This window comes from Brachionichthys hirsutus, chromosome 4 (genome assembly GCF_040956055.1).
Source record: "Brachionichthys hirsutus isolate HB-005 chromosome 4, CSIRO-AGI_Bhir_v1, whole genome shotgun sequence".
Classification (NCBI taxonomy): Eukaryota; Metazoa; Chordata; class Actinopteri; order Lophiiformes; family Brachionichthyidae; genus Brachionichthys; species Brachionichthys hirsutus.
In genome coordinates, this window is record NC_090900.1 from 7355746 (window position 1) to 7370797 (window position 15052).

General features: G+C 45.6%; 1 protein-coding gene across 1 annotated transcript; it reads left to right on the top strand.

Moving 5' to 3' along the window:
- The first annotated feature begins 10940 nt into the window (after positions 1-10940).
- Positions 10941-12526, top strand: LOC137893196 (LHFPL tetraspan subfamily member 2a protein-like). The gene is made up of 2 exons (XM_068738645.1): positions 10941-11352; positions 12270-12526. Exons 1-2 carry the CDS (start codon positions 10941-10943, stop codon positions 12524-12526), a joined length of 669 nt encoding a protein of 222 aa, XP_068594746.1.
- Positions 12527-15052: the final 2526 nt, after the last annotated feature.

A 15052-nucleotide genomic window follows, 5' to 3' on the forward strand; every position in this document is an offset into this window, starting at 1 on the left:
GCGTTTGCAGCACTTGTGCTGAAAGAAATTGCCTAGAAAATGTAATGTATCAGAACGTCTGCGGCCTATTCTGACGCACATATTTGGATTCACTGCTTCACTCTCTCCTGTTCGTGGGACCTTTTGTGCAATGCTCCCCTTTCTATTCCGCCCCTCCTGTTGTCCAATCACAGCCCCATCTGAAGAAGTTAAAATTGAACCTTTCATTCTTTGTGGATTTGTCAGCCACAGAAATATAGAAATGGCGAAAGAGACAAGAAGAAAGCGGTCAAAGGCCTAATGTGAATGGAGCAATTGGATTTTCTGGAAATATGTGTTTGGGAGCATGAAGCATGTTACTACTGCTATATCTCCCAGTGTGCTGCATATTAAGTACAGTATGTATGTAGTGTAAGTACACAGGTAAGAGTGTGTGTTAATATTTGTAGTACTGGTATACATACATTAAGATGAATGTTCTCACACAAATGATGACATGGAGCATGTCATAATCATACAGTGACGCTGGACCTGTATATAAACTTATCAATTCTACTGCAGGAAAATAATGCAGCAAAAACAACAAAGCAATACAGCGTTCAGACACAAGAGGGCATAAGAGTAGCTTCTCTTTCATGAACGGACAGGAATCCTGAACGGAAGAGGAGAAACGCAGCACTTGAGGAGCTCACCAGTAGGACATAAAAGGTCACCGGGGGGGGGGGTTATTAGTATTAAAAAGATGACTGATCTCTTTTAAACGCTGTGTGACGTGTCAGACAGAGGTCATCACCTCATATCATCAGATGACCAGTAAATGAACAGTAAAACTTTACTGTCGCTTCACAGCACAAGTGACACTAAAGGTGAGCATGAATGGGGATGTGGAAGAACCCCCCCCCCCCCCTCCCTGTCGACCTATCTAGACTGGCGGGGGGGTTTACACTCCCGCTGCTGAATGTCACCTGGAGCAGGCTCCGTCCTCACGCTTATGCGTGGATGCTGCGCTGCATCCTTGTTCTTAAAACATTATTTTATTAGGTGAGTTTTTTAATTGTATGTGTATATATATATATATATATTTTAAACATAAGCAAACATGCCTGAGGAATGACCCTCTTCAAATGTCAGTGAGCTGCTGTGCTGTTTCTCTTTTGTTTGTTAGCAACCACAGATGAGGTGTCCAAACACAAAACACCTGGATCCAAGTTTTCTGCTGGTTTTGGCAGCAGGGTAACACTGTTGACGCCATGTTTTAATGTTTGGTGTGATTTTCCTGGAATTAGTTAGGAAATGGAGCACTCTAGTTCATTCCTAGTGTCTGCTAGTTGATTAATATGAGAGTAGAAAAAGGTTTGTCACCCTTAATAAATATTTGTATAAGCAAAGAGTATGAAAATGGTGATGCGAAGCACTCTCATCTCTAGTTTACATATTTCTTTGCACACTCATGAGTCTAACTACCCTGCTGTTTTTGTTTTTCTGAAGACATTAAATGCAACTTTACTTTGTTTCATCCATCATGGGCACAGCAGAGACGTCGTTTTCATCATGACATCACTTGTGTTCAGCGTCTCTCAGGAGGGTCTCTGTGCTTTGTTTGGATGACCTAACCAGTCTGTTATTCCTTTGAGTTTTAGCCCTGAGGAATCACGTGCACCTTCTCTCACCGTGACTTACTTCTGCCTTGTGTTTGTCACTATGTGAACTCTTTGACAACGTCGAGCTTTATCCTGCGGGGAAATCCCCCAGAACATAAAGGGAAATGATGGATTCTCCTGTTTGCGAGACGCCAGTTCGCTGACCACGCTGCCGCCTACTGCGTGTTTATGTTTACCTCACTTGACTGAAGCATTTTAACCCCTAATTAGCTCCAAAATCAATCTCGGTTCAGGGAAAAGTTTGACTTAGGCTTGCAAAAACTGCATGAAAATAAATCAGTTTCACAGTTCTTCCGTGTTTTGCTACTCAAGAAAGCTTTGAGTATCGTACTGATCTTTATTTGTGTGACAGAATTTGAATATATTATTCTGTCTTCCTTGGTGTATAATATAGAACAAGTCACTATATTGTAAATTACTCATATGTTGAAGGTCAGGATGGATAGGTTTCAAGTGAATCCCTAAAGCCCCCGGTCCCAACGCACAAAGCGATGGAGAAGCTAGAAATTTCAAGGCGTACATGAATGCACCAGGGGGTGATTGTTTTAGCCAAACAATAGAGAACGGAAGTGACCCAAGCACAGGGTGCATGCATGGTCTCACTAGTTTGTTATTGACTATTTTTGTAACTTAAACACACCCATTGGATGCTTTTAAACCATGTTCATCGCTTTCAATTTGTGACCCCTCATCCCTTATGTTGTATTTTGGGCAAAAAACAACCAGCAGGTTTCACAGCAGAGAAGTCTCCCTAGATTATATTTTTTTCAACTTGATATTTGAAGACTTTCCCTGGTGTGACCCTGAGATGAGAAAAAGTGAAGCACTGCCTTTGTTTTTCATTTTTAATTTTTTCACAGAAGCTGTAACCACCAGGGTACAAAATTGTCTTCAGGTCATTTCTGAGTTGGCAGTTAAATTTACAGTCATGAGTCAATCCCACTCTGCAAACACACACACACACACCAGGAATGGCATAATTTCTCTGCAGTGACTAACTTCCTTCCTGCAGCCACCAAACAACAAACCCAGTCATCTCTCCCACTGTCTCTCCAGTCCTGAAGAACATCTTCCTGCGCCTGTCGCCACAGCGCCCTAACCGCACTCTTCTATTTAGAGACTGCTCTAACTCGACCTACAGCGTTCTCACCAGGACGACACACACAGGCCGATAGGGTGAGGGCCGAGGAAGTTTTGAAGCCGTTATCCAGATGACAGGAGGAAAAGTGATCTCCTGTGGAGTAAAATCAATATCAGGAGAGCAGCGGGAAGACCTGCACTTAACAAACTCTCGCTGCAACGTCCTAGCGGGGAAACGAGAGCTGGTGTTGACGTGCTGGGAAGAGGTTGAAAACGGCAGAACCAGCCTGTAGCCGGTGAATACCAATGTGGTGAAACGCATTATTTTTTGTTTTTGCACAGTCACGGATAACATGAATAAAGTCAGGAGAAGAAGTTATGAGTATAATGGATATCAGATGGAATAAAAGCATGGATATCGTATTCCAGAACTGGATAACATGTGACTCGAAATAGAAATTGTGAAAGTCCTGCTGCAATCTAAGTCCTAAACAATCCTAAACAGCCGTCCCTGGAATGCACGTTTGGTTCAGCGGCTGAGTTGTGACAGTTTCACAGGCCGTGATGTAATGTGTGGTTTTGTGTCAGAAAAGAGCAGGAGGAGACGCAGTATGCAAAATAAAGCTGGTAATCTGGGGCCTTGCCTTTCCTTCAGGGAAATGAACAATGTCAATATTACAGCTGCCACATTCAGAATAAATGTAAAGTATTCCTGAAGCAATAGAATCAAATATCAGTTCCTTGGTAATTTATTTTTCATAAAACATGAAATAACCACTCGATGAAGCTACAGGCAGAAAACAATCAGTTTATCTTATACAGGCCTGACTCTGCTCAAAGTACACACCACCTATGGGTCTGATTGATAAACACATTGGGATATTTCTTTATTGCAGACGGTAATCTCTACTAAAGACAAAGTTCAGAAGTGACATGTTGTGTTAAAGGGCGTTACGTCCCGGACTACTTCTTGGCAGACGTTAGTCTGAGCCAGACTATAGTTCCCTTTGTGCTAAACTAAGCAAGCTGGCAGTAAATCCACATCTAATGTCTTATAACACTTAGAAACGAAATAATGAGTTGCATTTTTTCCCAAATGTAGTTGCAGTTCTGTCTTAGACAATCTAAACAATAAAATGAAATATCACATTTTGAAATTTTCAGAGTAAAAGCTTGATATATGAAGTTTAAACTTCCTCCAGCTGTTGCCTTTAAGGGCCCTGAAGCCGACCAGGCTCCTAAAAGTGATCCTTGACTGTTTATCGATCTAAAAACACAAGAATATACCTCTACTACGTAAATACATACACAAAAATATATAATTACTTCTTATAAGATATAAAATCCGTTTTGTTTGGGGGCCGCCACTGTTGTATTGATTCCAATAGAAACGAATGTTGTACATTGTTTCACCATAGATAGATAAAGCTTCATGTGTCTGGTCCACATTAGAGTGGCTTGCGTTGGGTTGAAAACACACACGCACACACACACACACGCACACACACAAGCACGGGCAAAGTATGAAAAGGATGATCGCGGAGTCTTCCTCCTCTTCAGCCGGGTTCGACGAAAGGGGTGGGGGAGGGGGAAAGGGGAAGGGAGGAGAGATAAATAAATAAATGAAAAGGCGAGGGGCCGACGTCAGATGGGCGTGGGGCGGCTCCGCGAGGAGGAAGGAGTCTGCAGAAGGGAGAGCAGTTGAATGAAAGCTGCGCCTCTGACGGGAACGATCACGGCGCGGAAACAAAGAGCAGCCTCTGCGCCTGGAAGGTCTCCGCGCTCGGACTCGCAGTAAGTCGCTGCTTTACGCACGGATCTCAAATGCGTCGTGTTTGTTTGGGTTTGGCAGGAATCACGACTCCAGCTTGGGTTGATTCACAGCTACCCACGCGGCGCACGCACCGTGGAGGAGCCCGACTTGCGTTTAAAGCCCCGCAAGGCTTCTGATCAGATGTTGCGCTTTAACGCAAACAAGACACGCGAGATCCTCAGGCACAACATCTGGCAGCAGCTGGACGCCTCTCATCTCTGACGATGGAGATCTTCTTGTGATCGGACCTCTGCGCGTCCCACGCGTCCCACGCGTCCCTTGCCCTCCTCCTCCCCCCCCAGCGCAGCCCCGCGTCCTTGAGGCGCCATGCACCCATGGAGCTCTGCGCTGGACGCACGCTGCGGCTGCACTGAGAGGAAGTGGCGCTGCATCATAAACTAAACAAAGCCAGGAACAAGTCGAGTGTTTATTCCAGCTCGGTTCAAGGACGGGGGGGGGGGGGGGGGGGGGTCATCAACGTGGGCTCAACAAGAGGCGGACTCCCTGCTGTCAGGGGGGGTCTAGTGGGATCATCCTCAAAGGCGTTTTGGCAACTCAACAAGTGAACTAGTTAGTGTGAATGGTGGGTCAGTGGGAGTGGGAGACATCTGCTGTGCTTGCAGGTTTTTGTTCACTCAGCATTAAGGAGGGAGTCTTCAGTCCAGATCTGAGTAGCTATTCTTTACATTGCTGTCAGGAATGTAGGATTTTTTATTTGTTTTGGTATCATATGGTTCTCTACTCTCATTTCGGCCCCTGTTCCTGTATAAATCTAAAAGTAGGATCCATGTGAGAAGCTACATCACTAGAATGTGAAAACCCCGGTTTTCAACGTCTTATCTCCGTGTTGGTCTGACTGTTCACTATTATTTCACCAGTCTCTGGTAAAATGTTTGTCGCGATGAATTATCTATATACCACAAAATAGAGGAATAAACAGCCAGCTAACGGCCATAACTTCCCCATGGTGGGGGCAGCGGGGAGTTCCTAAGAAAGAGAAGAAAAACCCAAATGTGTTTCCGTCAACTTCTTGGAAACAAGCAAGGCGGCTGAAGGAGGCCGTGACGTGCCTGCCTTTGTGCATGTGAAATGTGAGGGTCACGTTGGGGCTTTGTGCGTCAGGAACTGTGGGGCGTGAGGGGCCGGAGCGCTGCGCAGATTGAATAGGTTAGGGGCCACGGCGGCCCGTCTTCACGTCTCTTAGAACTAAAGAGCCGAGCGTCTTTGTGCGGCCTTTGTTGAACCAGATGAAGACGGATTATTTTTTTATTCAGGCTTTTTGGCACATGCACACACACACACAGTCAAATGCCTACTGGGGGGAATTCGTGCGTCTTGATGCAATTATTCCCCGGATGAACGAGCGCAGGCTGGCACCTTTCACCGTTTACAGCCGAGCGTTTGTTTTGTGTTCGAGTGCGTGGGTAAAGTGGGCTGCGTTGTTCATGTGCGCGGTGAAAGGGTTCCTCGTTGGGTTGTTCGCGTTTTTATTGTCCTCTAAAGCCTCGGGGCCCCTGGTTGCGATTGGAAGCTAGAACGGCTGGCAGTGAGGGAATAACGTTTAATGGGGTTTTGTTTTTGGATTGTTTTACGCTGTTTGATCTGGGACTGTAAAAATCAATCCAAAGCTTTAAACATGAGTTTGATGGCCGCCATCACTCACTGGGTGAAGTTACGAGTCCGAAACTTGTTGTTTTGCGAGCGTCTCCATGGGAAACATTTTCCCTTCTTGTTTATGGAGGACTCGCATGGTTATAGTTAGGAATAAAGCGTTTCATAATATCTGGGAGGACTGAGGACGCTCCGTCGTTAATGGGCCCTGAACTCATCGCTCCTTTCTTGTTGAACTTGCACGCCGCTCTGCTTTGCTGTTCCTTCTCTGTGGTTGGCGTGAATCACGGCGTGAACTCAGGTGGATGTTTGCTTTGAGGCCTCAAGGTTTAAGGACTCCTTCTTGCTGTGTGTAACTCGTGTCTTTCTCCTCGCTCTCTCTCCTCCTCTGATGGCTGACATGCTTTGGGTTTTGCAATTTCCCCCAAAAAATGATTGCGGGGGGGCAAATAGATCTCGGTGTCAATCCACCGCTGCTGCTGCTCTCTAGATACAGACTAGCTGTGATGAACTTTGACGAGCCATGGCCTCGGGGGCTTGGGAGTCTCTGTCCCGTCTTGCCCGCTGCTGTCACTCCCCTCTGCCATGCCACAGCACGAAACGCAGAGAATGAATGAAGCCTTTGCTTGAAAACGCAACAGGGAAATAAAGAGCGGAGGGTGTGATCTTCTCCTCCCTGCACAGGTTGTTCGCTCAGGCTTCAAGTACTCGCTGTTCCATTCCGTCTCCTCACCCAGAGCTCTGTTGCTCGCATTCTTTTATAAAAGAGGGATATGTTGGATCCTGCCTCGTGCCCTCTGGTGCCACACGAGAGCTGTGTCGTCCTGACGAGGGTGAAGCAGCCTCTTTATGTGGTTTTGGTTTGAGGGCCGTCCTCCTGGCCGCTTGCAGATGCGTGACCAGACCCGCCGCAGCAGGTTTGAGGTTCAGGATGAACCTTTTGTGAGGCCAGATCAACTTGGTGTGTGTGTGTGTGTGTGTGGGGCTCGTTATTTCATTTTGGCAGGTGATCCAGATCAAATGTACTTTTGGTTTTCTTAAAAGCACTCACTCTTGCTTCTATAGTCTCTCACAACTGTTTTATTTATGTCCACGAATGGATTTGTTTCTCATTCACTTCGCCACAGTGTCTTCTAAACTCTTCTTTATGGACCAATCTGGGTCAGCAGTACTGTAGACCCCCCCCCCCCCCCCCCACCTCCAGTCCTCAGTCGCTTTCACCTTCGACAGCAGCCAACACTGGCCACAGTGCTCATTACCTCAGCATCTTGACATGCTACCAGAGCCTTTGCTGATATCTCCGACCGATTGCTCCAGATTTACTGCTCAGGAACCTCCTTTCCTCACCGACGGCCAAATGACTGACCCACATTATGCCTCGTTTTCACCAGCTCATCCGGAACATTTACTGAGCACACAGACCAGCAAGTTCTCAAAGCCAAACCTGTCATCCACATTTCTGGCGGTGGGCCAGTGGATTGTCTTTTTTTTTTTTTTTGCAGGAAGTTTGCCTCTCAGCACGGAGCGAGGAGATTGTTCATGTTGGCATACCAAAAGATTGGAAACTGTGTGTGTGAGCTGGCTTCAGGCCCTCGATGCATGCACATAATCCCGTGTGCCTTGGTTTTGTATCAGTGAAGGGACTGAGTGTCAGGAGGAGGAGCAGGTCCGGCTCAGATGGAGCATATCTGCTCTGTCATCAGTCAAACTGGACCAGGAAGGACTCAAGAAAGGAGCTTTAGGCTCCATGATCTGTCTGTCATGATGAATATCTGTGACTCCACATGGCGAGCTGCAGTAACAAAGATCCTGCAGTTTGAAGATATGACATAAACAACCGGGAGACAGAGACCTCTCACCCACAGAGCCTTGATCTGAGGGTCATGAATAAGTCATAATTCTGTGTCTCTGTAAAGTGTAAAACGGAAAACGTCTCCTACCTCCGCACTGAAACACACAGAATCTTGACCTCGCCAAAAACATCCTGATCAAGCGCGTTCCTGTTCAAGAACTAGTTAACAAGTTTAAAGTATTCATCGACATACATGTGGATGACATACTTGGGAAAGATCGTGAGACTTGCAACACGCTTGCACAAAATACTCTGCTTTTTAGTGCACCAGAAAAAGCCCCTTTGATTTTCAGAGTCACGTTGAGGTATGAGTGAAGAGATTTCCTGTTAGAGCCGGGGGGGGGGTCACACTAAGGTGTGTTTAGTCTCCGTCCCTGTAGTTTCACGGAGCTGCTAATTTGAGGGCATTGCCATCTTGACAGCAACGCGACCGGCTCGGATGGAGTACGGTATAAAGCTGCTGACTTGAAAACTCCGTTCAAAAACCAAAACGAAGTCCTGCGGAGTTGAACCAATGTTTCTCTGTGTGTGTGTGTGTGTGTGTGTGTGTGTGTGTGTGTGTGTGTGTGTGTGTGTGTGTGTGTGTGTGTGTGTGTGTGTGTGTGTGTGTGTGTGTGTGTGTGTGTGTGTGTGTGTGTGTGTGTGTGTGTGTGTGTGTGTGTGTGTGTGTGTGTGTGTGTGTGTGTGTTGGTGGCACATTGACAGGTCGTCTCTGCAATGCACGGCTGCACCAGATGCTGTCGGACACACTCTGAGGCTTCCTGTTTATTCCTGCCCTTTCCCTTTCAGCTTATAGCGCTCGCTGCGCTGCTGCACCTTTATCCTGTTGCTATAGCGCCTCTCATCTCCTCTGTCATCAAGGTGAACTTCCAAAGTTTATCTTTCCATTGGGTAAATAAATGTAGACAGTTCATTTTTGAGATGTGGGTAAATGTAATCTTCTGAAAAATGTAAGAAAGCAAATAAAGACCATTTCAAATGGAGACGTCCCCCCTGAAGAGCTGAGCTGGAATGAGAAGAACTTGGCTGGGAATGCTACAGGCGGGGCGTCAGCGTCAGACTTGGGACTCAGACTTGTGCGCAAAGCGTGATCCTTAACGCCGATTGCAACCTGAGAAGCACAGCCGTGACCTTCAGGTAGACTGGATCCCGTTGAACTGAATCAAAGCTGCATGTGAAGCGTTTCCTATCTTGTAGCTGCTCCTCAGATGCTGTCATGGCTGCGACTTTGTTATTGTGACCCAGTTCTGCTGCTTCCTCGGCTTTTAGAGCTCCTTGAGACATCTAATGTGTTACCTTGAGCTGACTCGGATCATATCAGACATCGCCATGGAATGTAGTGGAATGATTGAACATCTCAAATGGAGGCTGGTGGAGGAGGGGGGGGGGGGTAACCTAATTCCACACTTGTGGAAGCCATCAGACTGCTCTACAGTTCTAAATTAATGTTTGTGCACTCAACTTTCCATCAACCCAAAATGACACATTCCCTAAGAATTAGAGGGATAATAATCAGGGAGCTGCCTCCTCTCCCCTTTAATGTGTAAAGCGGCATGCCACTGAAGTAAAGCTATTCTCCGAGCTGATGCAGGCTGGAGATGCTTTAAGGGTATAAAAACCCAATAAGTTCTCATTCACTCTTACTATATCTGGTTTTACGAGTCAGGTTTCTGAGATATTTCCCTGCAGGTTTGTGCCCTCACTTGAGTACAGTGGAGGCAGAATTGTATTTTTATTAGAGCTCATAGAGTTAGAGAACTGAAACTGAAGTACTTCAGAGGCATCTCTTACTTTCCAGCAGAAAAAGATGCCCCCCCCCCCCCATTTCCCACACAAATCTCTTCTGTAGATTTTTCATCATTAGGGAAAATGCTGTGCTGAACGCTCTCACCGTGTTGAAGAGTGGGTTCTTACCTTACCTTACCTTCAGTCTGATCAGTGCTACAAGCAGCATGGCTTTCGTTCAGTTCTCCACCATTGCACTGGAGTAAAGGGAAAAGCCGTACCTGCAGGACTATCATTATTGAGAAGTTCAAAATAGATTCACATCTGGGGCCATCGACTCTCTTCACCGGCTGGACTGGAAGACGTTTGTCCTCCTGACTTCATCAGTGAGACTGACCCAGAGACAGAGTCCACATATTTTTCTGTGTGTGTCGTAATTTAGGATCTTAAACTTACTCACTTCTGAGAAACTCCCCATGGCTTTTTTTTTCCATGGCCGGTGTAGTCACAGCAACAAGATCAAAACATTCACTCTGACTGAAACGATGCCTTGAATGACACACACACACACACACACACACATGCAGTGAGAGGATTGTTCTGAACATTTCATCTGTTACCAGTTGCTTATAATCAAGTTTATTGAATGAAGAACAAATACTTGATTTGACAGGACAAAGATTTTGTTTTTTACAGCAGCATCAATCATGACATCATAAAATGCAAACATGAAGGCAGTAACCACTCCCTCTAATGTATTTCATTTATTCAGGCCATGCTCTGAATGACGGCGTTCCAGTGTGTGTGTGTGTGTGTGATTCATGCTGACTGCCCCGGCACACATCTGGAAGTGCATTTTTGCTGTCCATGCTTCTTATGCGGTGTCCCTTTTTTCTCCTCTTCCTCCTTCTTTGCCTTCTTATTTACGCAGCTGTGTGTGTGTGTGTGTGACCTGTCGGTCGGTGCCTTATGAAGATGATACCATGGCTGAGGGAAGCTGCTTCGGTGCCTTGTAGGCGTTTGAGATGACCAGAGCCTCACAGAAGTATCAGGCAAGAAGAAGGAACCAGGGGGGAAAGCTTCTGCTCCGAGGATACCATCAGCGGCACATCTGGATCTCCACAGCAACCACCGGACCTTACTCTCCTAATATCAGAGTTCACTCACTGAGAAGAGAGGAGCTTCATTCTTCCATTCCATCTTAGAAAAGCTTGTCACCATGTGCCATGTTATTGTAACGTGCCGCTCCATGCTCTGGACCCTGCTCAGCATTCTAGTAGCCTTTGCTGAGCTCATTGCCTTCATGAGCCCTGATTGGTTGCTGGGATACCCTCGGTCAGACTCCAGCGCAAACGGGGCGGCAGGGGATTCCAGGGAGTTCCGTCCGTCCCTCGGCCTGTACAGCCGCTGCCTTCGCATCGGGAGCCGCGGGGTCGGGGTGAGCTGTGGGCCCTACGCCGGAACGTTCGGAGAGGTGGCCAGCGGCTTCTGGCAGGCCGCCATGTTGTTTCTGGCGGCGGGAACCTTGGTGCTCGGAGGAGTGGCCTGCATCTCCATCTTCAGCCTGTGCTTCCAGAGCATCCTGAAGAAGAGCATATTCAACATCTGCGGACTGCTCCAAGCCATTGCAGGTGAGCCAGCAGCTGGATGAGGGTGACTGGAAGTCTGATGCAGAAAAGTAAAACCCCATGTACAGATTTTCCACTGTGACCTGTGCTCTCTCTCAGAAATCCTTTTCAATCGGATATTGGGGAGTATTCTCCATATGTTAGAAATTGAAACATGGAAACGAAGGTCCCCTGGACGGAGTTAAACACCTCGGCCAGGCGCTGCAGCAGCGAATGTGGCATTATTAAAAGGTTTTATTGAAGTTCTTGTTTTTATTCTCAAATATAATTTGATGTAAAACATAAGCTGCCAACAATGGAAATAATTCCAGAGCTTTATTGTTCATCCCTATGTTTGTTTATGTTTGCGTATCCAGTGGAAACTAGACAGCGTGTAGAACAACACAAACAAGATGGGACGTTTATGTCATACATATTTACCAATACTATGATTTCATCCTAAAAATCAAACATTTACAGGAGTGTATGCTTTCGATTCGTCGCATGCTTTCTTCCTGTTGGTGCACAATTATCAGTTGAAAATGATTAACCATGCACAAACTGCGGCTACGCCTCATTCACTACTGAAGCTAAGCTAACAATCTGGCATCTGCGACCGATCAAGCCTGCAGGGAACCCCAGTGTTTTATTGCGTTGTCATGTTGAAGCTGAGCGTATGAGTGGGCAGCATTCAGAAACATTCCCTTTCCCCAGTTGGAGCTGATCTTCTCTTGTTTTATTGTTTGTTTTCACTAAACGGGGGGGGGGGGGGGGGCAGCAATCACTGACATCAACACTGTAGGGGCAGTCAGGTGGTGCCTTCCTTCTGATCACCACTCACATACTTGTGCGCTGATGTGCACTCATCAGAGTCCAGCTGCAGTGTAATCTGTTTGTGCTTCCAGTCCAGATGTTAACAGATGTTTCCACTCCACCTCCAGGCCTGTTGCTGATGGTGGGCCTCATGCTGTATCCGGCCGGCTGGGGCTCTGAGAAGGTGATGAGTTACTGCGGCCCCGAGGCGTTGCCCTTCAGGCCGGCTCTGTGCTCCCTCGGCTGGGCGTTCTACGCAGCAATAGGAGGCACGCTGGCAAGCTTCTTATGCGCCGTGCTGTCTGCACAGGCGGAGATCGCCACCTCCAGCGATAAAGTCCAGGAGGAGATCGAGGAGGGGAAGAGTCTGATCTGCCTCCTCTGAGGCGTCAGAAACGCTAAACTCCAGGAAGTAGACGGAGACCTGCTCATCTCAGCAGAAGGACAGACATTTCTCTGAATCTTTTTCTTCGTTTTAGCCTTTATAAAAATAGCTGCTTGTCAAAAAAAAATGACATCCTTTATCTTTAGGCGTGGCTTTCGCTTCTGAAATTTGCTGAAACCTACCTGGTGAAGGAGATAAATGGTTTGCCTTCTACAGTACGGCATCAGGTTGAACGTCCAGGTGCTGCAGGAAGCAAAGGAACAAATTCTGTATGTTTGTCCACCACTTTATTTCTAGAATGATTCTCTTAAACCACTGTATTGAAATAGCAGATGTGTTAAACTGATGTGTCGTTGGTGTTACTGCAGACAGGTTCGGCTCTGCCAGTGAGAGCGTGCAAGGCTATAATCAAACAATGCTCATTCACACGGTTCACCTGCCATACGAGCAGATGTGTCCGCTGGAACATCCAGCAGCAGCTCACCGTGTCTGAGACTCTGCTCCTACGTTTTAAACACAGTACTTTTGGTGTTATTCACTTTAATAGCAGATAAATGGATCGTCCATGGGTCCGTAGCAGGTTATTTAAGAGGCAGAGTATCTAGTAGTGTAAAGAAACCTTTGGATGTGGTGAACTTTCATGGGGAAATGTTTGCACACCATATTGATAAGATATCCACAGCACAAAGAAAGTGAGTTCAAATTTCAGGTTTCATCAGATGAACACAAAGCCTGCCAACTGTGACATCAGTGTGTGTGTTGGACACGTGTTTTAAATATCACCCCATCCAGTGTTTTCCACTCCGTCCAGTCAACTTCACACCATTTGTATTTCATTCACTACTTTTCATTCATTTCCATCAGTCTTTTTTTCAAGTTGCAGAAAGTGGTGTAAATGTCATGTAATTGCTTTGATTCTATTTCTTCTGATATGTGCAATAATTCAGCTTTAACGTGTTTGCTGTGAGAGGATGAGACTGAAACGTGAAATCATGGCACGTGTTCATATGGAAAACAATGAATACATTTGCATTCTTTACGCGCGTAAATGAACACGATGAATGTCCAGCTGTTTTGTTACATTAACAAAGAGTAGCAGCGTCTTATGTCACATGTACGAGCGACTGGTGTGAGCTAAGAGATACTGTCTGTGCTTTGTACTCAAATTAAACAGGCCTTCAGTAGAAAATACGGAAGTGATTTTTGCGCTCCTGTCTGCAAATTCCATCATGCTGGTTTCCAATTGAACCTGAGGCTCCTGGGGAAATGCCGCCACCTAGAGGTAGAAAGTAGTGGGAACACTTCGATCTGATCACTCCTTTAATATGTAACGTAGGAAAAGTGAAGCTGCTAGAGCTATGGTCTGACTGTTACTGTTGTAGATGTATCTCAAGTCTACTGTATATTAAGTAGTATTGCAGTAATATTATGTATATGATTAGTGTAGCCATTAGTCTATAGCTCTATATACTCACATTTTATTTGTGTGTGACTTTTGCCCCTGAACTCCTCACAGCTACTTTATAACAAACAATGTCATTTTTAACAGTCAGTCTAGAAACTACCGATCCTAAGCAAATACCTCAAACCAAAGAGGCCAAACATGTTCCAATTTCTTGACAATTAAAACGACAGAGCAGATTAAAAATGTGTAAATACATTTTCTGAAAATCCACAAGTGTTTCCTTCAAATTTTATTTCATGTTAATACCACAAATATACAAAACTCAGACTATTTCACATGCAACAATGGCCATACAAGTGCGTGTTGATTTCTTTTTACACCTGACTGAGAATGGGGATCCAATTTTTACATAATATACAAGAGTCCCTTTTTAATGAGTTTCTTTTCTGAGTCAGTGAGACAACATGGTCACAGGTCTAAAACAGACACACTGTTATGTACTGCAGCGCAGCTTTACATCAAGAAATGATCCAGTCGCACGGCTTCAAATAATAACTATGTTTGGAACAATGAATGCATCGGAATCGCTTGGGTGCATGTAGCATAAACAAAGTTGTGGTCAGTTTAAGTACACGAGGGGACACATCACAGAGGAGGATTGAAAAATAAATCTATATGGACATTTGGTAAATTTCTCACAGCTTTCCAGGAAATAAGATAATACTTTTGAGATTTTTGCACACATTTCCTCACAAGCACACCACTAAATTAAATCTAGCTGATGCTAAAACCATTTCATGATGAACAACAAAAAAATAACACGAAATTAAATCAAACCAAACACATCAACTGCGAAATTACACCATAAATAAAAACGAGTTTGACTTTTCCCCCTCTAAGTGTGCAATGACTTTAAACAAAACATTAAAGAAAGAAAACACTGCCAAAATGCAGTGTTACTCATCTGTGACTCTGATTCTCAGGAGTACTTAGTTCAGTCCACACATATAGAACAGCAGCACCGGCCATTAGTTGTCTCTCATGCACGTCTGCTGAATCTCAACACCACGATGAGAGATGCTAAAGCGTAGCAAATGTAACACTGGTCCATCAGCCACTCC